This window comes from Tupaia chinensis, unplaced genomic scaffold (assembly GCF_000334495.1).
Source record: "Tupaia chinensis unplaced genomic scaffold, TupChi_1.0 Scaffold000226_1, whole genome shotgun sequence".
In the NCBI taxonomy this organism is placed as follows: domain Eukaryota; kingdom Metazoa; phylum Chordata; class Mammalia; order Scandentia; family Tupaiidae; genus Tupaia; species Tupaia belangeri.
Window position 1 is genome coordinate 2,971,994 of NW_006159701.1, and position 24,086 is coordinate 2,996,079.

Genomic DNA, 24,086 nt, shown 5'->3' on the forward strand with positions numbered 1-24,086 from the left:
GTCAGGGGGTTGGGGTTGGGTTGGGGGGGGAGGAGATCGCAAGGGGGGAGGGGAGGGCCTGATGGGGGAGGGGTGTTTCTTGTTGATTCAAGTGAGGGCGGCCACAAAAGTCCCAAAGCGGTTGGAAATGTCAGAGTGCAGGGACCGCCAGGTGGGCACGGAGGCTCGGGCCTTGGCATCGCCCACGTCGTCCGTGCAGTGAACAGACAGGCATTGCAAATGGCTGCCGGGCTGGGGTGCCGAGGCCTTGTTCGCGGGGAGGTCGTGGGCTGCAGAGAGAGAAAGAGAGCAGTTAGTGGCGCGCTCGACTCTAAGGCAGCCCCACCACAGGGCAGGAGGGCAGAGCAGGAGGGAGGCCAGGATGGCCTGAGGGCAAGCATCTGGAGACAGGTGGTTCGAATCCCCTGCAATGGCTGGAACACCTCCACCGGGGGAAGGCCCCTGGGGAAATAGCAGAGCTGGACAGGATCAACCCAGGGTCCACCATCGCTGAGGGACTAAAAGATGCACTGGAAGCCAGAGGGTAGAGCGGCGGTCATGCTGCAAGGGAATTCAGAGGAGGTCCTGGGTTCATATCCTGAGGCCCCTTGTGCACAGCAGGGGGTAGGGTATGGCCTAAGGACACCTGTTGTGGGTATCGCTCTCTCCCTGTCTCTGCGTCTCTCTGTCATGGAAGAGATGAATAAATATATGGACACAAGAGTAATTCAACCTGAGGTGTGTCAGGGAGGCTTCCTGAAGGAGGAGCTTCTAAATGGGGCATCGGAGGGTGTGTAGGAGTTAGCCAGAGGCCGTGAAGGGGTGGAGGGGAGGACTGCCCAGGTCTAGAACCCGAATGCCCACACTCTGGACAGACATTCGCTGGGAACTACTTAAATGGCACCACTGGCTCAGGAGGTGAGGACGGTCACTCTCTCCTGGAGCTAAGAAATCAGAGACCCAGAGAGGGAAAAGCGCTCGCCCCAGGCCACACAGGAAAGAGAACCAGCACCCTCTGGCCCTGAGGAGCAGCTGGGATCAGGAACGTCCTTCTGGGTGCCCAGCTCAGCGCAGCTCGGGAGGGCAACACCACAGGCCCCAGGCCCACCTGAGAGGTCTTCCCCGTGTGCCAGCCGAGCTGAGACCACAGAGGGAGCTTCGAGCAGGAGATGTGGCCCCTCCAAGTGTCTTTATTATCCCCACCCTCCAGGCTTAGCGTGCCCACCCCCCACCTCATAGATAAGCCTACGGCCCAGAAAGGCACAGAGACGTTCCTGGGGTCATACAGCTACAAACGGAGGGCCGAGAAACTTGAGGTCTAGTCCCACGAAGGGACTAGAACCAAATCCCCACTTTGAGAATGGGAGTGTCCACAAGGCTGGACGCCCTCACCACGTCGGTCAATGAGGCTGTGAAGGCGCACGAGGGGCTCGGGTACAGTGTGGTCATCCCAAGGACAGAGAGTGAAGTGCTAAGGGCAGGAAAGACTGAGAGTCGGCCTCCTGGCTAGACCAACACCGAAACACTATTCCAAGTGGCTACATAAGGGACTTCGGGTGCCCTGCACCTCTCTATCCGCGATGAAAAGGCCCCCTCCCTTCTCCATCAGTTGCGCAGCACCAGAAACACGACAGGTCACCATAATGTCTGTGTTAGACACACGAGAGGGGCAAGCAGCTGACAACCATTCATGCCTTAGTAAGAAATAGATGAGAAGAGCACAAGAACTGGGAGTCTTGGGCAGCCATTTGAGGATGGCTAATTTACTGCTGCCAAGTGACCCCTGCCTGGTTCCCTTTAGAGCACTGCCACCTGTCAACAGGTGTTTTCCTTATTCTCCTTTTCCAGAGCCTGGCTCTCAGAGAGGACAGGTGACCTGCCCAAGGACATACATCCAGGAAGGGGCAGGAAGTCAGATCTGGTGTGGATTCCTGCCTCAATAGAAGTGAGAAACGCTAAAATTGGGGGTGGGGGCTCAGTTCGGGCTGAGGGAACATGCCCAGATACTGAAGTCCACAACCGGCCCCGCCCTGCTCAACCCTCAGTGCAAAGCCAGCCAGGGCTGCGTGCCAGGCAGGAGTTGCTGGCCCGCCCTGCCCTCCGGGATTAGGCAGGAGCTCCCCGCAGGAGCTGGGCCACAGCCTGCAGAGAAAATCCTCCCAGAGGGCTGGGTCCAGGCAGCCCAGTCAGGCCATGACTAACTGGCTCAGGGTTCCCTCCCTGCAGCCCCGGAGACACCCAGTTTGGGACCTGCACCCCGGGAGCCGAGGAGGGAGCAGGGATGAAGTTTGGTGCACACACGTACATGCGCCCGGCTGGGTCTCTGCTCCCACCAAGCGGTCTGCCGTGTGGGATCCAGAGGCCAGAACTCCCAGCTGCCCTGGGGAGGGGTTCTTCCCCTCACTGTACTCACACTCTCTCAAGGAACTGACAGAGGAACGCGTGTGCCCATTTTACAGGTGAGGAAACGGAGGTCGGGGATGAGGCTTGTGCCAAAGGAGGGACAAGACCCAAGCCTGAGCTCCTGAGCCCCCTCATGTCCCAAGCAACACCCTGGTCCCTACCGGAGGCCGGGGACTCACCTAGAGCTAGGTTTGCAGAGTGACGGTTAAAGACTGACCCACAGCCAAGTTTCCCGAAGACGCTTTCATTGCAAAGTTACGGTTCTTTTTTTTTTTTTAAGTTTATATGTTTATCTCATCCATGATGGAGACAGAGAGATAGCATCCCCAACAAGGTCTTAATGTTGTGACCTAACCCCAACCCCAGCCTCCACCACCAGCCCGGGCTCATGGGCACGCAAAAGCCCAGTGCTCGCAGGGAGGTCTCCGGACACGAACCTGAAACCTTCCCTTACGGGTCAGCCTCTCAGGGCATGGCTTTACCGCTGTGCCACTGCCCAGTCCCCAAGCTCCAGAGGGTTCATGAGCACAGTGGGCACGGCAAATGACCACTGCTCTTCTCAGTCAGGTGGGCTTGGTGAGGCGTGTCAGGCCCACCACCCGCCAGCAAGCCCAGCCATGGGGACCCTTGTCTCCACTTCGGCAGGGACACCTGCAGAAAGGGGGAGGGGCTTGCCCAGTGTCACAGAGCAGAGGCATAGGAGTCCCCAGCCTCTGCCTGGGATGACCAGACAGACAGCCAGTCTGTTCTCCAGGGGACTACTCCCAGAGAGAATGCCACCGGTGGTTCTAGACAGCCCCAGCATGACCAAACTCATCCTCCCGCCGGGGCACTCGGCCGGGACCAGGCTCTCCCGGGCTGCTGAGTGGATGAAAAATCAGCCCCATGGAAGCCGCCTCAAGTCACGGCCTGCCCTGGCTCGGGTGAGGCCCTCAGTCCCTGCCCCGCTGGGCTGCGCAGCCGCCGGTGGTCCCCGTGTCGGGACCCAGGATAAAACCACTCCTCACTGAGGGAGGACTGGGGGAGGCCCCGAGCTCCTCGGCGCCCAGCACTGGCAGACGGCATGGAAGCGGGTAAGGTCTGCTGCCCACCTGTGAGCTGACAGCCTCCCCACCAGACGATGCCAACGGGGGCGGGTGGGCCTGTCAGCTCTGCACCCCACAGGGCAGGTGCACAGCGGGGCCTCCCACAGACCGCAAGGCGACCCCAGCCCTAGTTCACAGATGGGAAGCTGAAGCCCCAAGGGAGAGGGAGCCAGCTCTGTCCTTCTGGCTCAGGATTCCCAAATGGCTCGGGCCCAGGTCAGAGCCTGGATCTCCCAGACCTGGGCAGAGCCTCGGTTTCCCCATCTGTAACTTAGGGAGCCCTGGTGGCTCGGCTCAAAGCGGCCTGGGAGGACCATACAAAAGAAGGAGCTGGTAACCCCTGTGTGCGCAGGGCCTAGTCCCAGAGGGAGGGGTGTTATCGTCTCAAGGAGAATTAACCCTGTGTGTGCTCCACCAATCCAGAAAGTGCAGGGGCTGAGGGGAGGCATCACGGGCTCGTGGGGACCCGTGAGGAAGACTGGGGGACAGTTATTAAGGACCTCCCCCCGCTGGCCGGAATCCACCACCTCATGCTCACGTCCAGAGTCCAAGCCTGCAGCTGTCCGTCCTCCCAGAGGCTCTTCCCAGTGCACGAATCCTCGCTGACCCATGGGCCCCTCATGCCCCCGCCGCCCCCTCCTCGAATACCAGAGCACTTCCGCTCATCTCTTGTCTCTTTTCAGACAGAGTCTCTGTGGCCGTCCTCCTGCCTCAGCCTCCCCAGTCACTGGGATGTCAGCGCATCACCATATCAGCCTTCAGGATGGGCCAGGAGCCACGCCCAGGCCTCCCGTGTGGTCCCAGCCTGCCGAGCACAGTCCCTTAGCCGGACCACTGGGGCCAGGTCTTACGTGAGCATCGAGGCATGGACTGGCTCCAGCTCGCCCCACTGCCATCCTGGGACCCACGTCAGATCGAGTCCTCTGCGCTTCTCAGCCACAACGGGGACAGTGCATTTCGCTCGGGGGAGGAGAGAGCCAAGCCCAGGTGCCAGAAAAGCGCTTGGTGAGTGACGAGTGTCGATCCTTTCTCTTACAGGGCAGGCAGTGGCTGCAGGCCCCAGCTGTACAGCGCGGGGCCTTCGCACACACGGCCTCAGCTCCCAAATCTCCCACCCAGGAAACGGGGGAGAACCAGGAGGTCCTGGAGGCAGGTAGGACTAACAAAAACCATCACTATAATGTGCCCCGCCTGGGGAGCTCCTGCCAGCGCAGCTCCGACGCCCTGCAAGGCTGACCCCTGTGGGGAGGTTCCCGGTTCGTGTCTGGAGACCTCCCTGAGAACACTGCTGACCAGCCTGCCTGTAGGAGCGGGGACCCTGCAGGGCTACAGAGGGCTGGCTGGGCGTGGAGCGGCCCCTTTGTTGGCCATGACGGGGTGAACGAGAAGGCGAGAAACATGCGTGTGTTTACCTGGGGACATTTCCATTTTTATTTCATGCTGCCCACAGACGGGGCTGCGTTGTCTTTCCTTTTTATTATTTTTTTTTTCAAGTCAGCAAAACAGCTCTCGTCATCACCCCCGTTCTGCACTTAAAATGCCTGAACTGGGATCTAACTTGGGTGAGCCTTGCGCTCAGGTGTTGTGAGCTGGACGGGGGTGGCTGCCACCTCCCACGGCAGCCGGGGGGCTAACCCCGGGGTTCTTCCAGCCACCATACCACCCCGAAGCCTACCGACGGGGGCCAGCCGGAGTGCTACCCCAGTGGTTCTTCCAGCCACCATACCACCTCGAAGCCTCCAGACGGGGCCCTCTGGTCTAGCCACTTCCTGTCGCTTCTGCCCGGAAAGCCAAGGGACATGGGCCCAGTTGGTGCCCAGATCAAGGACTAATCCGGGGTGTGGCCCAGGCAAAGTGCTAATGTTGGTTATTGTTTTTAAATACAGAAAGCATGTGTGCATGAAAGCGAGATAGAGGAGGCACCCCCCAGTGGGACCTGGTCACACCCCGGTCCTTTTTCCTCCAATTCTCCATGCCATTGGGATCCCGGGCGCGCGCGTGTGTGTTTGTGTGTGTGTGTGTGTTTCAAGCTGCTAGACCGGAATGTGAACCCTGGTTGGCCATGTGGGAACTGGCTTCCTCTGTACAGGGTTAAAGCGCTGAGCTAGGGTTGAGAATAACAGAACCCACCTCAGACACTGCTAAGAGGATTAAGTGAGATAATGGGGGGGAGGCAGTGTTCAAAAGTTCATGGAAAATGTGCATTATGAAGAACTATGCATGGGTTTCAACATTTTTTGCACCATAATTAACTCATCCTTTAATTCCATTTTGCATGAAGTTGTTCAAGTCCCCTCATCAGGAAAATGTCCTCAGCACACAGTGAACCCTCAAAAAAGGGGGGGGCTGGCCATTCTTACGCTTGGTCTTTCATGGCCTAACGTTTCGCAGGCAGCCAGAGCTAGAACTGTCCTTTGCCTGCTGCTCCCTGCCAAGGGCACTTTGTGGGCTCTGTGGGTGCTGAGGGTCTGCCCCGCCCCTGCCCGCTGAGGTTGGGGGGCCGGTGGGATCCCAGGCAGAACCAGCAAATTAGAATTCCGTGCATATTTTTAACTCGGAGCTTATATAAGAAGCAGTGTGGGCCCAGAGCACAATAGCGAATGACTCTCGCCCGACTCACCCTCGCTGGATTCCGACAAAGGGAAATGTATTTTGGTTTTTCCTTTATTTGGACTTGAAGGGGGAGACACTGGTTTCTGTGACAGCTGCCACTCAGCTGGGGGGCTGGGCTGCTGTTGGGCCTGCAGCAGAGGAAGGTCTGGCAGCCCCAGGGTCCTGCAGCCTAGGGGTCCCTTAGCCAACTCCCCATATGTCTCCCCACCCCACCCCACCCCACCCCATCCTTTCCTTTGTGGCTTCTTTTCCCATCTCCAAGAACAGCCAGGTCAATGCACCCAAGCTAGCCCTGGGCGTCTTATTGTCCTTCACTCTTGCCCACCCCCAGAGGCAGCCCAGGCCTGGCAGGGGAGGCTACCTCCATAATCCACCCCTTTTCTCCTTCCCTACTGTCCAGCTCTGAGCCAGACCCCCGCCGTGGCCTGCCCACCGCAGCCGCCTCGCTGTCCTCTCTGCCTCCACTCGGGCCCCAAGCCTGTTTGCCTCTGTGAGCTGTGCTAGCTGTTTAAACCGCCAATCAGAGCAGGCCTCCCCTGCTAACACCTTCTCTGGCTCCCCAGTACCCCAGGGTAAAGTCTCTGGGTTCGCCTGCCTCCCTCAGGCCCTTGGTCTCCTCTCAGCGCCCTCCCCTGCACTGTGAACCCCAGTTTTATAGTTAGCCCCTCAGGGAAGCCCTGGCCCTTCCCACCTCCACACCTTGGCCCCTGCTGGTCTTTCTGCCTAGAGCACCCTCCTCTCCTCATCCTTGAGGACCCTACCATCCTGCCTGGCTGTCAGCCGTGGCGAGGCTGGCAGATGACACCCCTGCCCTCAGCCACCAGGACAGTGACGATATGCCAGCTACTGCCTGGCTGGCTGCAGCGAAGCGAGGGCGCTTCTCTCTGGCAGTCCTGAGAGAAGGGCCCGGCCTCACTAGGCCACCCACGATGAGCACTATCACAGGGGACTTTGCAGCCAGGTGACTGAGGTCTCTAACAGTCCCTGGCATGGCTCCCAGCAGGTCAACCTTGGGCAGGTCATTTTTCCTCTCTGAACCTCAGCTTTCTTCCCAGGGAAATGGGATCAGGCTGGCACCGCAGTCTCCACTGAGTCCCACCGGGATCTGTCGAGCCTGGCACTGGGCAGGGCTTGGACAGGAGCCACCAGTCACCGGAGCAGACAGAGATCGGGAGTGAGAGTCCGATGCGGCCCTGAGTGAGGTCCCGAGGCAGAGCCCATCTCCAAGACCCCCAGGGCAGTCAGCCCACAACCCACTGGAGTCCTTCCGCAGGGCCTGAAGCCCCAAGGTCACTCCATCTGGCCACCTGGCCACATTCCCCACCCCCTGGGGTTGTGTCCCTCCCAGGGAGCGGGGAGGGGCCAGGGACTCCCGACTCCAGGCAGGGAGAGCAAACCTCAGCCAGATAGCAGGCAGCAGACAGTGTCTACACAGCCCACTGCCAACCCAGAAGACAGTAAACCCACACTCCACCAGCAGCAGCTCCCACCCCATCATCCCCACACTTGGCAGCTTTGAGGTGGCTCCGCCTCTGGACTCAGAGGCCTGGGTTCAAATCCTACCTTAGTCTAAATCTCACCAGTTTCAAGATCTCCAGCAGGTCATCTGCTGAGCCTTGGATCCCCCAATTTAGAAGGCAATAACTCCCTCCTGGAGACCCCGTGGGGAGACACCTCCGGGCAGCCCCCACGTGGCTCTGCAATCCTACACACAGTAAGCCCGGAGGGCATTTGCCAATAGCCATGTTTTAGAGGATGACTCACAGTCTCATCCCAGTTCTGTCACCTGCTTGCTGTGTGACCTTGGACAAGTCACTCCCCCTCTCTAGGCCTGTTTCATCTTCTCTAAAATGGCTGCTAGTGGAGGGATGCACAGCCCCTCTGACTCCTTCTACCCCTTTGGGGCAATCAGTTTGTATGTTCCACATAGACATGGGGCTAACGCAGGAGTCCTCCCAAAGTGGGGGGCACTGAGAACACCCCGACCCAAGCCCAAGGAAACACCATCATGATCCCAGACACCCTGAGTGCCGCTGCACTGGGCATCTCCCAGGGGCCGTGCAGAGCCCAGTGCAGGCCCAGGGGCCCTGGGCCTCCTCAGCTCAGCCCCTGCCTGTGCCCTGTCCCTTCTCTGCTCGCCCGTCAATGACAACTTCAAGTAGTGGTGTCGCCGTGACAAGCGAGAGGAGGAAAAGGAAGAGCCGACCGCTCTCTGTGCCTGTCGGTTCCAGGGATGTCAGCGTGACCGCTGACCACGTGCAGGGCTGGTCTCATGGCGTCACCCCAACACCCTGTGGCAGAAGGTCCAGCACGCCAGTCCATTTCACAGAAGGGAAACTGAGGCTCAGGGAGAGGGCATCATGGGCCTGTGGTCACTCAGTTGGCCAGCAGCAGGGCCAGGGTCACGCCCCAGGTTGTCTGGTGCCAAGGCATGTGGTTTTATTAACGTCACGTTAAGGAAAGGAACATGTTCCCAGCCTAAGTGGCAGCGGCTCCGTCTCCCTGCAGTCTCTCTCGTCCTATCTCTCTCCCCCTCTGTCCATCTCTCCAGCCCCCCGTCTCGTTCCCTCTCGCTCCCTTATTTTTCTCTCCTTCTTTCCATTTTATCCATCCTTCTCTCTCCCTTCCCCTCTAACGCTTTCTCCCTTCTCTCTCCTTCCTCTCCCCCTCGTCTCTCTCTCTCTCTCTCTCTCTCTCTCTCTCTGAGATCAACACTTGCTTTCAGGAGAAGGACCGGGAGGCCACAGATGGGACGGGAACTACCCTGGGTGGCACAGCAGAGAGGACAAACCCCCACCCTGCACCCCTCCCGGTCCAATGCTTTCCAGCAGACACGGCCTAAGAGCTCCAGCTTCTGCTGCCGTCCACAGAGCAGCCCCAGTCCCTGCACAGGCCCAGATGGGAAGAGAGCCCCGACTAAGGATCAGTAGGGACCCCAGGAGGCCCCCCTCTCCAGACGGGGCCTCGCGCCGGCCGCTGTGGAGCTGTCTGGTGAGACGCTCGGCCAGGCCCCTAGAAGCCTCTGGAAATTAATGTGAGTTGACTTGGCTGAGGGCAGCTGTCATTTAGATGGAGAACTGGCCCAGGGCTCCACAGAGCAGCAGCAAGGCCGGCCTCGGAGCTGGCAGCCGAGAGCTGGGGCTGGGACCAGACAGGGGGTGGGGTGCTGAATCCTGGGGACCTTCCCCAGCCTGGGGGTGCAGTGTGTCCATGGGACAGACAGGCAGGCTCTTCACACCAGGCCCGAGCGCCTGAGCGTCTCCATCCGGGCTCTCTGTCCTGACGCCGCCAGCCACGCAGCCAGTGACCTGTGACAGATGCAGCTTTGCACACCCCCAGGGCCACTCCTGGCCTGCGTGATGCCGAGATGTGACAGGCTTGGGGGGGCTGAGGCCAGGCCCTGGGGCTGCATTTCCTCCTGACAGCGAGGTAGCTGGGGTGCTGGTGCGGACAGCGCTGCCTGCCCGGCGGCTCTGAGGAAGGAAACCCTCTGAGCCTCAGGTTCCCCATCCGGGCAATGGGGACGGAGGCCGACTCACTCTCAGAGGGAACGGTGCAGGTTCAGGCAGAGCAGGAGACAGGAGCTGCACCCGGCTTTCCGTCTGCACACACAGCCAACTGCGGGCTGAACACTGTAACATTGTGTTACACATTCCGTCTGCACACACAGCCAACATTGGGCTGAACATTGTGCCCGGGGCACAATGGCCACACCCACGGTGAGGAGGGGAGGTGGAGGCATGGCCGTGGGCCACACGGGGGTGCTCGGGGAAGACGCCACGCCCTGAAGCTGACCCACAGGGCAAGGCTCCAGTTCACGACCAGAGACCTCCCCAAGTACGTGGAGGCACATGGATGCCCGTCACCTGGAGCCAGCTGAGGCTAGGGCTGGAACGTGGTGTCAGGACCCTGTTTGGGGCACTGTCTCTCTGTCTCTCCATCTCTCTTGCTCATGGAAGAAATTAAAGAATTAAAATGATACAGCTTTTTAAAAATACCCGGTAACAACAGTTCTCATGGCATTTACACTGCATTAGGTATTTCAGGAGAAGGATCGGGAGGTCACAGATGGGACGAGAACTACCCTGGGTAGCACAGCAGGGAGGACAAACCCCCACTCTCCACCCCTCCCGGTCCAATGCTTTTTTCCCGGTCCAGCAGACACGGCCTAAGAGCTCCAGGTCCAAAGATCACGTCCAGGACAAGGGAAGAGGCGCCTCGGTTACAGGTAAAACCATGCAATCACACACGTGAGCAGCTGTGGGGTTGGTACCCACGGGGGGTCCTGGAACCTGTCCCCAGGGACACCGAGGGCCAGTGGTCTCGCCAGTACTAGTATGATGTGAGATCTGGTCCACCCAGTCCAGCCCTTCATTCTCTGCTTTGCTGTCTTCTGATTTGCTGCCTGCAAATCACCCACACGGTGTTAGACGCAACGCTGGGTGGCCCTGGGCACGAAGCTGCACCTCTCTGAGCCCCAGCGCTCTCACACACATCCTGGGGTACTCAACAGCGGGGCCGACCCCTGCTGAGCTCCCAGCACTCTGCCTGCCATGTGATAAGCCATTCAACAATTACTCTTATTAAAAATATATCTATCCACACACACACACACACACACACACACACACACGCGCGCGCGCGCACGCGCCAATGTCTTTCAAATTAGAACCACGTTGCTTTTGATCTATTGGCAGAAAGACTAAATTCAGCAACAAGTCTGATTTTTTAAAAATACGTTTTCAGACCAGCTGGTAGTGTGGAGGTTAAGGCAGCAGGATCCCACATGGTTGACTGTGCAGTTCGAGTCCCAGACCTGGAGGCTGGAGCAACACGCTGGGTGTATGTATGTATGTGTGTGCCCAACATCCTGAGAGAATGGAGGAGAAGCAACTGCAGCTTGGCCGTCCTCCTGGGGGTGCTTCCTCACCTCCACCCCCAGCGAGTACACACACCCTATAATAATAAATAAAAGTTTGGGGGACCAGCAGTTAGTGTAATGGCTATGTTGCTGGACTCCCATGTAGTCAACTGTGGTTAGAGTCCTGGACCCGGTGGCTTAAACTCACGCCGGGCGCGTGTGCATGCATGCCCAAGATCCCGAGAGGAGAATGGAGGAGAAGGGATTGTGGCGTGGCCATACCCCCCGGGGGGTGATTTCTCACTTTCTGTCTCTCTGTCTCTCTTTTCTTTCTGGCAAGCGCACATGCCCTATAGAAAAAAACTTCTCTTAAAAAAATAAAATAAGTAAAATAAAATAAACAGTGAGTTTTCAAAGCACCGATGCTCTGGGTAGATACTCTCGGGAGTATCCACCTCGCCCCGCCTCAGTCCACTCCTGGCTGTGCAGGTCTGATGGGAGCCTTGGGAGGTTCCCAGGTGGGGGCAGCAGGCCAACCAGGGGCCCACCGCCCACATGAGTGCCCACGACACTGCTGCCTCCCCGACACGAAGCTTCAGAGTGGGCCAGTGTACACCCTGGAGACAACGCCGTCACTGCCACTTCAACTCCTGTGTCTCCATTTCCGCCTCTGAGAAACGGGACTGGGCACTCCCACCTCGCAGAGACGGGGACTGACGCCTGGTTCCCAGTGACACTCAGTGTCCTACTACCATCGTGTCCCCGACCTGGGCCTGGGTGGCCTGCAGGGGGCTCCTTGTGAGGGCAAGTACGAGGCAATGGGCTACGGCACCACCACCACACTGTGCACCCCCATGCTGGAGGCCGGGTTCAGCAAGGTGACCCTGACACAGGCCCTGTCCCCAGGCTGGTGGACGGATGCTCTGGCAAAAGTGAAGCTGTGCTCTGGGGCCAGGAGGGAGAGCTGGGCACCCAGGAAGACTGCACCGAGGAGGGGGGCGTGCAGGGCGCAGCGAGGGTGAGCACACGGCTTTGCAGGAAGGGAAAGTGGGAGAGGGCTCCAAACCCCAGAGTGACTCTCAGAAAACAGGTCCACCCGGGGACCCTGACTTAGGGACTGGGGGCAGGAGAAAGAGGAGGCTGCCAAGCCCAAGTGGCATCCACCACGAGGCCCCAAGGCGGAGTCTGGGCTTGTTCTTGTGAGCCATGGGGAGCCACAGAAGGCTTCTGAGCAGAAGGCCATGGGGAGCCACAGAAGGCTTCTGAGCAGAAGGCCATGAGGAGCCTCTCAAAATTAGTAAGAGGCTTGCACCTCACCCACGCTAGCCTCAGCTTAGGACGCTGGCTTAGAAACATACTCCCTTATTGGGGTCCAGCCCCTGTGCTCCCCAATTATGACCAAATCAGGGAATGGAAGCCCTCGCTCTCCAAAGAGAATCTGGTCTATGGGCCCCCAGGTTCCCCGGGTAACTTCTCAGTCACACACCTGTCACTCAGGTCCCCAAGAAACCCAGCTGGGTTCCTAACCCTGGCTCTGCTATCTTCGTGGACGACCCCCACGAGGGACTCCCCATCTGTACTTCTACCTCCCCCCATGCAAGGAACGGGATTCCCTGCTTCCTGCTGCACCAGCAGGTCCCCTGCAAAAAAAGGCTTCTGAGCAGAGGGCCATGGGGAGCCACAGAAGGCTTCTGAGCAGAAGGCCATGAGGAGCCTCTCAAAATTAGTAAGAGGCTTGCACCTCACCCACGCTAGCCTCAGCTTAGGACGCTGGCTTAGAAACATACTCCCTTATTGGGGTCCAGCCCCTGTGCTCCCCAATTATGACCAAATCAGGGAATGGAAGCCCTCGCTCTCCAAAGAGAATCTGGTCTATGGGCCCCCAGGTTCCCCGGGTAACTTCTCAGTCACACACCTGTCACTCAGGTCCCCAAGAAACCCAGCTGGGTTCCTAACCCTGGCTCTGCTATCTTCGTGGACGACCCCCACGAGGGACTCCCCATCTGTACTTCTACCTCCCCCCATGCAAGGAACGGGATTCCCTGCTTCCTGCTGCACCAGCAGGTCCCCTCTGAGGCTACAGTGGGGAAACTGAGGCCGGGGTGGAGGTGGGTCTCAGGTCATCCGACAGTGAACAGAGGGTGGAGGGCGAGACACTCCATCTCTCTGCGTCTCTGTTTTCCCCTCTGGGAAATGGTATCACAGCCCTACTGGCAGGGTTGCAGGCGGAATGACACATGAGGATACTAAGTGACAGACCACAGTAATAGCTGACACCTACCCCATGTCCCTTCTTTTGAACTTACTCATTCCTCCCTCTAGCCCTGGAAGGCAGGGTCTACTGTTTTGGCCCATAGATGAAGAACCTACCAGAGTCCGCAGACAACAACCCACAAGTCCAGAGCCGGCCCACCATCTGCCTTTGCAAATAAAGTTTTATTGGCACAGAACCAGAATCCCGTGTTGATATTGTTTATGGCAGAAATGGCAGTAGAATAGTTAACAATGGAGATGATACGGGCTGACCAGGGCTCTCCAGAGATAACCAAATATCTGGGCAACCCCTGACCCAGTCAAGTTGCCACAAAAGAAGAGCCCTTACAGTCTGGCCCTTACACTACAATATTGACTCCCTGGCCATTCCTAGAGAACGGTTCCCTTCCCCCTGAACCAGTGGCAGAGCGAGGGGGCGTCACCTGTCCCGGTTCACAGAGATTGGAAGTAGCAGCCAGGCCCCTCCAGGTGCTCAGGACCCGCGCCCAGTCTGTGAAGTCTCGCACTGCGGCCCTGAGGGAACCACACGTCCTGATCACTCACCACGGCGCTGGTCCTCCTTCCTGGGCTACGGCAGAGACCCCGCTGCCTTTCTACTGAGAGATCAACTAAACATTAAGACATTTGTTAAAGAAAAGGGCTGTAAAAAAAAAAACAAAAAAAAACAAAAACACCCTGACAGGGCCAGCAGGTGGCGTGGAGGTGTGCAGTTCGAGTCCAGGACCCGGCGGCTTGAGAAACACGCTGGGCACATGTGCATATGTGCCAAAAACCCGAGAGGAGACTGGAGGAGAAGGGATTGCAGCGTGGTCATCCCCCCTGGGGGGGTGACTTCTCACATTCCCTCTCTCTGGCGAGGGCACATGCCCTCGAGCAAAAAACTAAAACCCAAAAACCACGACCACAGCAATCATTCCACCTGTGCTCGAACGCAGCTGGAGAGGTGAAAGGTTCGCAGAGGCACCGTGAGCCTGCCACGTCAGGCTAAGAGTAACGAGAGCAGGTCCTGGTGGCCTCTACAATCCCGTGGGAAGAGCCCAACCCCTGGTTGGCCAAACAGCAGCTCAACTCTGGAATGGACAAACTGATGGGGAAGCGGACAGTGGGAGGCCGGGCCAGCAGGGCCTGGGTGGCCTGAGATCCTCAGTGACCTCATTTATCCTCTCGACAGCCCTCTGAGGGCCAAGGTCAAACAGCCAGCAAGTGGTGCAGCCTGGACTTGAACCCAGGCCTGTGGGACTCCAGTGCCTCTGTCTGGCCTGAAGAAGAGGGAGCGGTAGAAGCTGTCTGGGCTTACAAGGAGCTGAGGGTGACTCCCATCAAGACAACGAGGAACAGGGTGTCTGCGCCCGGCACACCCACCCTCAGCTCACACCTCCGAGGTGTCAGCAGATCCAGCCTCTGGCTCCCCAGGAGAGAGTGCCTACCACAGACAACCCCCAACTTGCCCTCCCCCCAGGCTGGGCTCTCCTCCCCTTCTCCAGGAAACCGAGGTCTGGCTCAGCCAGAAGCTGGCTGTGTGACCTCAGGTGGATCACCTGCCCTCTCTGGGCTGCGTCCCCGTAGTGAGTGGCAAGAGTGCTGGCCACCAAGACTGTGATTCTGTGCCTTGCGGAGGCTCCCCCATGGGTGTTCCACAGCCCAACCGCCCTGTGGACTGCTGGGAAGTGTTGGCCAATCTCTGCCGAGAAGGGGTTGACAGGCTCGCTCCACGCTGCAGCTAGGAAGGTGGGGTGTGCGCTCTGGGGTGGGGAGGCAGGGCACCACCTTGCTCTCAGGCAGGGAGTGTGGGAGGAGGCAGGCGCGGGGTGGGGGCGAAGTGACTAAGCCGACCCCGGCCTCACCTTCCGCCAAACCCCCACCCCCTCCCCTGATGCAACCATTCCGCAACCACCACACCCCAGCTCTCAGAGGGACTGGATCTGGCCTGCGTCTTCAGAATCTGCAGAAGCAGGAGCAGAAGGCGGTGCTGCCCCTGGGGCAGAGGTCACAGCCTTTTGTCCTCCTGAGAATGGCAGAGCCAGCCCTAGGCCTGAGCGGGTGCGCCGTGCACTCAGGGAACCAAGGCCAGAGAGGGCGCCAGTGACAACGGGTGGTGACATCAGAGGAGTCTGGCCTGCCTGCCCAAGCCGGCACCTGGTCCCTTCCTCATGGAGAGGACTCGACCATGGCGTTCATAGTGCGCTGTCACCAAGGGGTGGTCAGCGATTCCTGACAGCCGTCCCCTCCTGCTGGACAGGACCTGTCCCTTCCCTTGGCTGATTCTGCATCCTCATCCTCCTCCTCCTCAGGGAGGTGGCCCCAAGCCCTCTGTGGGCCCCAGTGCCCTCATAGCACAACACCTCAGGCCAATCCTGACTTATCACTATCCCGCCCTCCGCCACAGCCCCAAGAATGCCAGCTCTGTGACAGGAAGGCCATGTCGCTCCTCTTCACCCTTCTGGCCCTGGCACCTGGCATACAGCAGGCCCTCAGCCAACTGGCACTGACTGCTCCACTTCCTGGGGCAGGAACAAACCCTAAGGAACCCCCAAATGAGGAAGACGATGCACATCGCCTGGGTCTCCAGACAGACCTGAACAGGAATGTGTCAAGGCTCCCTGGGTGCAAGAAGGAACCTTCCGGGAGGCCTGCCTGCTGTCCCTCTCCAAAATCTAACGAGAGAGGCCACATGCTGTCACTGACTCCCCAAGGCCCGCTTCCTTCCAGGTTCAGAGGATGGAATTCTCCCGCTTTATGGAGACCCTGTAGGCGCAGGCATCCCCTGGCGTGAGCCGAGGGATGCCAGCAATGTCCTCCTGCCGAGGAAGGCCCCTATGCACCCACAACCCACCCAGCCCTGGGACTGGACCCACTGGCGTGACCTTGAGATGAGTTTCCAGTGAACCCCAGGCATGGGGCCAGTGCGATGACCCCCCACTGCTGACAGCCTCTAACTGGAGGGGTGGGCTGGGGGGGCACTGGCTGAGGCTTGGCTTTGTTTTACTTTTTCTTTCTCTTTTTTTAATCACCAAATGGTGCGGGTGCTCACCAGAGACAGGTACAAAGAGGGGAAGCGAGAAAGCACCCCACAATGGGGCACAGTTATGCTGTAATCCCTCCTCCTGTCTCCAACCTGTCGGGATCTGGAACACTCCAGCACTGATGCCCGGCGTGGTTTTTTGTTTTTTCTTTTTTTAGTTTTTTGCCATAGGGTGCGTGTGCTCACTGGAAAGAGAGACAGACAGAGACAGAGAGAGGGAAAGTGAAAAATCTCTCTCCAGGGGTGATGGCCATGCCACCATCCCTTTTCCTACATTCTCCTCCTGGGATTTTGGGCATACATGCCTGGCATGATTTTCAAGCTGCCGGGTCCAGGACTTGAACTATGGTTGGCCATGTGGGAGTCCAGTGGCTTAACTACCATGCCACCTGCTGGTCCCTCCTAGTGTGTTTTTCAAGCGGCTAGGGCAGGACTTGAACTACGGTTGGCCACTGGGACTGACTGCTGTAAACACTAGGCTAGAGGCCAGCCAGTTTTGTTTTCTTTTGTTGGTTTTGTTATTTTGTTTTGTTGGGGGGGGGCGGGGGAGTGGGTAACAGGGCACTGGGGTGTAATTTAAGATTATTTTCCAGGAAGTAGACCACATCCAGACACCGTCCTAAGCATCTGGCGCCTATCACTTCGCTTGTTCCTTTTTCAAAGATACAGAAAGGCTCAGAGAGGGGAGGTGACTTGCCCTACACCACACAGCAAGGATGCAGCTGAGGCAGGTTAAAGCCAAGTCTGTTTCTAAAGCCACGTCTACGTTTTCTCCACGTCAGAAAGTGAGAGCGGAGGAGAAGAACAGGGAAGAAGGGCGAGACTAAAAGGGCAGGACAGAATAGAGACCTATTCCCACTCCCCTCTCTGCTCCCCTGCCTTCTCTCTTGCCCCACCCACTCTACATCTGGAAACACCTTCCTGTTTCCTGGGGTGCCACAGGGAGATGAGAGCCCCACTTGTCTGCTGAGGGAAGTGGTGGGGGCTCAGGTCTAGGCCAGCCACTCCCCACCCAAGGTGCACAGGGCAGAGAGAAGAGCAGGTACCCACCCAGTAAAAACCCCTGCAGAGGAGGCTCAGCTGCTTGTGGGCGGAGCTACTGGAGTGCCGCCTTCTGTGGCTGATTGACAGACTCTCACCCCGCAAACCCACCCAGAGTTCCTGGGCCTGCTTGGGGCATGGCAAGGATCCCAGGGATCTTACAAACTCTGTGAGGCTAGGACAGGCATGTCCAATGTGGCCCCTGTTTCAGGTCGGAGAGGATCGCTTTTAAATGTTGTAATGAAATTAAATGTTTAAATTGTATGCCTCACTCACAGCTGGTCACATTTCAAGGGCAGCACATCAACAGTGGCTGCTATACCGGACGAGGCAGACACCAGGCCTTTCCATCACCGCAGAAAGTTCCATGGGACCATACTGGTCTGCAGAGATAGCCATCTCTCCCAATCCATGCCAACAGCCCCCATGGCAACTAGATCTCTCCAGGCCTGGAGGCGGCAGGGAGGTTAAGGTGGTTGGCTCCCAAACGGCCAAGTCCTTGGTTTGAATTCTGGGTCTGGCGACTTGAAAAACATGCAGGGCACGTGTGTGTACATGCCCCAAATCCCGAAGACAGAATGAAGGAAAAGGGATTGCGGTGTGGCCATCTACCCTGGGAGATGACTTCTCACTTGCCCTCTCTCTGTGTCTCTCTCCTGTGAGTGCAGACGCTCTATGGCAAAAATTAAAAATTAAATTTAAAAAACCATGCCCCATCATGATTTTCAAATGGGGAAAGTTCATAGGTTGAGAAAATTGGGGGACTGAGAAGAACTGTGGAATCATCTTCTCTAGGATTATCAATCACCTGGAGCTCCCACCAAAATGCATTTCCTCTTGAGCCCACAGCAGACATCGCTAATCAACCACAGCACTCCCTCCTATGCAACCCAGACACAGCCTCAGAATCTTCCTTAACACGGTGCCCCGGGCAGCTAGAACTAATTAATCCAGATTAGCACTGTGCATGGACTCTGTAAATCTGATCTAGCACAATTACAGGGAAGGAGAAACTGAGGCCCAGCAAAATCGTGACGTGCCTGAGGTTGGAGGATGGATCAGGCCGGGCCAGGACAAAACTCACACCCCAGCTCCTATTCACCTGTCTTTGTCTCCTCCATGAGAGCTCTGGGTGGCTGAAATTTACAATCCTCCAAAACGAGGCCTGGAAACTTGGTCATTGAAGACTAAGGAGAAGGATGATCATAATAACAATAATAATAACAGCAAAGCCAATTTACTGATCACTGGCTAGGTGGCCAGCCCCAAGCCTCAGTTCTCAGCAGCACGCGCCTTTGTTCCCATGACAATCTATAATGGCTATATCATTAGCCCCATTTTCCAGATGAGGAGTCACGGGCGATTCGAACACCCAGGGGGTCACACAGTCACCAGGTGGCAGCCACCACACAGTTCTGAGAACCAGTATCCAGAGCATTTGGCACAGACCGCCAAGTTTCACAGGCCTCACCCTAACACAGAGAACGAACGCAAGCCCTCAGGGCACTGCACGTCGTCTCTGGACAGTGCAGCTGAGGGTCCCACAACGCTTACTTACTCACAAGGTGGCACAAGTGTTGGGCACACGTCGCCTGAATTTTAGAACCACGAAAAGGATAATAAAAGGGGTCTCACCAGCACCGACTCAGAGACTCCAGAAGATAGCCAGGAGCCGGAAGGGTAGCCATTTCCAGATGGAGAAACTCAGCCGCAGGAGTGGACGACTTGGGCTCTCGGGCCAGTGTGTTTTTCAAAACACACGTTGAATCTGCCGGAGACGATCCTGGGTCCCTCCCAGACAGGCCCAGAGCCAGGCAGAGAACCAAGTGAGTTCAGGTTCCACCTCGGCCTTTTCCCAACTGTGTGATTTTGCACACGGCGTTTTCCCTCTCTGGGCCCGGGTTAGTCTCCCTGAGGGAGTAACAGGCCTGCCTCGGTCAAGAACGCGTGCAAAACACAGAGACACAGGTGTAAGCCATAAAGAGGGATGGTTATCATTATCACACAAGTTCCACAGCGTAAACTTGCTTTACCTCCAGTACACACATAAAAGGTATCCTGAGTCTGGAAGACAGTAATAGCCATCGTTTGCATTTATGGAGCAATTTGTGCAAACACTGTGCTAAAGCACCTTTCGTGGGGAGCGGGGGAGAAACACCTTCTCCCTATTAACGTGCAGATCAGCAAACTGCAGTCCACAGGCTTGATCTGGCCCCCCACCTGATCCAGGGCCTTTAAGGGGGTCTTTTTAGAGTGTAGGAGCCAAGCATGTTTTTCCCTTACATTTTTTAGGGTTGAAAAAAAAAAAAATCAAAAGGAGACTATTTCATGACAAATGAAAATCACATGAAATTCACATTTCACCGTCCACAATGTTTTATCAAAACACAACCACACCCGTTGCTAATTTATACACTGCAGCTGCTTCGGCTTGACAAGGGCAGGGTTGTCAGTGACAACCTGACAGTGACAGAGACTTTTTTTTTTTTTTTTTTTTTTGCTAAAGGGTGCACGCACTAACCAGAGACAGAGAGGAAGGAGCAAGAAGTCGCCCCGCAGAGGAGGGTGGCCATGCTGCAATCCCTTCTCTTCCACCCTCCTCTTGCGATTTTAGACCTGTACAAGAATGCACCCAGCGTGATTTTTCAAGCCAGTGGGTCCAGGGCTCCAACCACCTGGATGGCCACATGGGATCCAGCCTCCTTAACCTCCCCGCCACCTGCTGGCCTAACAGAGGCTTTAGTGTACAAAACCCCAAATATTCACCCTCTGACCCTTTACAGGAAAGGCTTGCTGACTCCCCTGCATTAACTCATCAAATAGTCAAAAACATCCCATTTTACAGATGAATAAAACTGAGGCTCAGAAAGAGGACATGGTTTTCCCAGAGTCTCACAGCTGGTAAGTGGCGCTACTGGGGTTCGAACCCCGGGGAGAAAACACCAAGCCTTAGATTCTATTGCTGGAGATGGTTGGGATCAGCCAGAGAAGCTGTAGAACAAGACACCTATTGGACCACCTGCAGGGAAACCAAACCTGGTCCTAGGTGCTATGGCCCCAGGTACGCAGAACAGGTGCAGAGGAAAGGGGCTGTCATGTCCTCCTGCTCAGCACGCCCCAGCTCCCTGCCTTGGGGATGAATCACTGCTATGGGTTTAAGTCCCAGTGACGGGACCTTCAGGGGCAGCGCACACCCAGCCGCCAACTCAGCTTCACCGCCTTTCAGCAGAGAAATTGCCCAAGACTAATTGCAAGTAATATTTAATTTTAACAGGGATAATTACATGGAATTAATCCGGCTTCTACCTGGAAGCACTCCGTTACCGTCTGCCTTTCGAGGGAGCTGGGGTGAACACCGAGGCTGCAGGAGCACCCGGAGTGGGGAGGAGGGGGAGGGCAGTGGGAGCAGCACAGATGTGACGATGCAACCAAGCCATGGCACGGGCGGCACCTGGGTAGTGCCCACCGCGCGCCTGTGCCCAGGGCTCCCCGCTTGATGTCACTTAACCCCAGGGCGACTCTGCGGCTGCAGCCCTCAAGGACGGTAACATGGAGGCGAGCGTCAGCCCTGCAGGATCACATCGTAGCTGCGTGAACTTGGACAAGCCAGATTGCCTCTTGGGCTTCGGTTTCCTCGCCTGTCCAGCCCGGAGGTTTGGGGGGCAGTGAGCTGGCACGGACGATACACGAAGCCGCCAGGTATTCAGCAAATGCTGGTGGACGCCACAACCACTGTCACCAGCCTTGCCACCACCGTCGTCATCACAGGGCAGTGCGGCTGGCCTGCTGGCCTTCCTGCCTCCGCTGGGCCCAGTCGGAGGCTGGGCTGGGGGAAGATGGGGAGAAGAATTTGGGGAAGGCCCAGCTTTCTTGGCCTCCCCAAACAGGCCCCACACACAGAATTTCTGAGCCAGGAAGCACAAGCCAGACCCTGAACAGGCCGCCCCCTCCCCAGACTCTGGGCCCCCACCCAGCCTCCAGGAGCCCCATTTGGGGGCCCAGGCTCCCCCTGGGCACTAAGAAGAAAAGGGGGCCCCTCTGCCACAGCTGCTGCTGTTGCCAGTCTCCTCGAGGCCCCAGGGGGGTCTGGAGCCGCTCTGGAAGGCCGCCGGGCGTGGGGGTTCATTGAGCTGTTTTTGGGTGGCTCCGATGAGTTCATTTTACCACGGCAGAATATTAAACAGCTCCTGGGGCAACAGATGCTGGGCTTGGGTTTCAGCAAGGGAGGAAGGGAGGCCGCCAGCCATGGAGGGGAGGACTCGAGTTCTGCTTCAGGCTGCTTCCAACCTTTCCAAGCTCAGATGGGCCTGAGTCGTCGTCATGGTGACCAGTGACCAAAAACATCATGAGAACCCAGGCTGCCACCTTGCATGCCTCACTTCGCTTTGTCCCCGTGGCCACCCTAGGAGGTAGGCACTTCACTGTACCCATTTTATAGATGGGGAAATCGAGGCACGGGGTAGTGATGGAATTCCCTTGAGGTTATATGACAAGAGAAAGCATCGGGGTTCAAACCCAGGACCTCCCGGCTCTTTTCTTTACAGGACTCTCTCTTGCCAGCCCCACAGGGTCCCTCTGGGGACAGACACGGAGCAAGCAGACCCCAGGATGGAGCCAGAGTGGCCAAGGGCTGGGCCACCCTCATCCTCAGGTCTCCCCACCCCTGTGCCCAGGTCTCCGCTCTCCCCCGCTCTACAGAGGAGGAACCCGCTTTTTATCCTTCTGATAATCCCTGAAACCTGGACAGCTGTCTCAGAGGCAGCAAAACCTGTCTGGGAGGGACAGCGCTTCCTCTAAATGTGCCCACAGCTTCTCTATGCCAAATGGGGACACTGAGGTCCCGGCAGCAGGACACATCCCAAAGCTATTGCCCAGTTAAGGCCAAAGCCTTTATAAAGCAAACCCCACATCCATTCCCCCAACACACCCCGACCGAGGAAGCAGGCATTTCCTCCGCACAGCCAGAGCACAGGCAGGTGAGGTGGCTTGCCCAGGCCGCACAGCCCCCGTTCCCACGGGCTGGGAGCCCCCACACTCCTGGCTATCCAGGGAGGGGCCGATCATGGCAGGGGCTTCCGCTGGGAACTTGTTGGTGCCGTGTTTTCTCCTCCACCCTCAGGAATAGACAATAACAGCAACGACAGCTAGCATGCCTTAGCGCTCCTCGAACGTCGCCAGGAAGCTCCGTGTGTCTAGTGGGTTGGTGTCCACGGAACCCCATGGGGCTCACACAACAAGCCTCCTTGCCTCACAGATGAGGAACCTGAGGCTCGGAGGTGACAGCATCCACATAATGACGCCAGGGGACCCTGGGCCAGGGACAGTTTTGCCGGGTACTGACCTAAGCCAACATAGGCCCGACCACGTGTGCACTCTCCAGAGCCCCACTCACAGACTGTCCACCTGGAATTGCCCTCGGTCACTTCCACGGGTGGCAGAGACCCGGTGGTCCCAAGCCCCAAGCTTCGCGCTCATCTTCCCATCTCCGTGGACCGGTAGTGTCCCCACGTGGAGGGGCAGCCTGGCCAGGGAGCAGAAAGAATGAGGGCAGGCTGGGAGTTATCAGGCGGCAGCACACTCACTGGCTGGTCCTTTCTCTCCACCTCACTGTCCTCGTCTGTAAAATGGGTCCATAGCAGAAGCTGTGAGGGTGCCAAGGCGACATGGAGAAGGCACTGGCCCCTGCTCGGCTCCCCAGATCGGCCCCCCCAGTCCGTGAAGTGGCTACGGGATGGTGGCAGGAAGGAGTCTGGATGCCGTGTCTGAGTCAAGTCCCTCTACTGGACTCCGAGAGAAGAGGCCCTAATTCTGCCCCTGCCTGCTGCCAGCTGGGAGACCGAGCACGTCTCCCGGGCCTCAGTTTCCCCATCTGTAACCTGGAACACCTACTTGGATGCAGATGGCGTTAAAGCAGTGAGTGTGGCATGGCTGGCCCTGCCCCGATGACCCAATCCAAACGGACAGCAGTTCGGCCCTCGACCCTCCGCGTCACACGCACGCGGTCCACGTTGCTGGGACGAGAAGCCACCGTGACACTCTTCGAAGCGACGCCGCCACAACTTCCCACCACCGTAATGAAGAGCCAGTGAACGGAGTGGGAACAAGTGCCCAGTGTCCCCTGAGCCCACAGGCAGGGGCTGGATCCCAAAGGGTTAAGCACCGCTCTGTCACAGAGAGGAGCGGGCTGCCTGAAGGCTGCCCTCTGACATTTCTACTCCCAGCCAGGCTTGCATTTAAAAAAGGGATGGGGGGAAATGTAACTATCCACACAAACAGGTTGGGTAGAGGTGGGGAGGGCGACTAGGAAGGAGTGGGGGCTGTAGATTTTCTTTAGTAAGCTCAGTTCACCCCCCCAAAAAAAAAATCTAATAAAGAAAGACCTAGAAGAGCGGCAGAAAGGGACACAGGAGAATTAAAAGGTGGCAGACAAGTTCTCCAGAATCACCGGGCACCGCTACATTTTCTGATTAATTAACCCTGAAAGGGGCCTCTCTCCCAGCCCTTCCAGGGGGAGGCTCTGGCTGGAAGAGTCCCCTCTGCAGAGCAGGGCGGCCTCTCTGGGGGGAATCACTTAAAGGTCCCAGGGGGAGCTCAATCTCGTCTCGAGGACGCGCTGTAGTTAAAGCCAAGGATGATAAGGAATTTATCAAATGAGATTTACACAGGGAAACCCTAATTAAGAGGTTAGTCTCCAGTTTAATTGCCTTCAAACCTAGGCAGGCAGGCCCAGGCAGATGGATTTTCAGTCTGACCTCATTAAAAAATAATAATAACCAAATAGTATACAGAGTAAAATCCCAAGTCCTCC

The 24,086-nt window shown here is 57.4% G+C and overlaps 1 protein-coding gene across 1 annotated transcript in view; it reads right to left on the reverse strand.

Moving 5' to 3' along the window:
* Positions 1 to 29: 29 nt before the first annotated feature.
* MN1 (MN1 proto-oncogene, transcriptional regulator) overlaps positions 30 to 24,086 on the reverse strand; it is a 48,086-nt gene continuing 24,029 nt past the window's right edge. The window contains 1 exon segment of the mRNA XM_027771577.1: positions 30 to 269. Coding sequence (XP_027627378.1) covers positions 88 to 269 — 182 coding nt within the window. The 3' untranslated portion in view covers positions 30 to 87.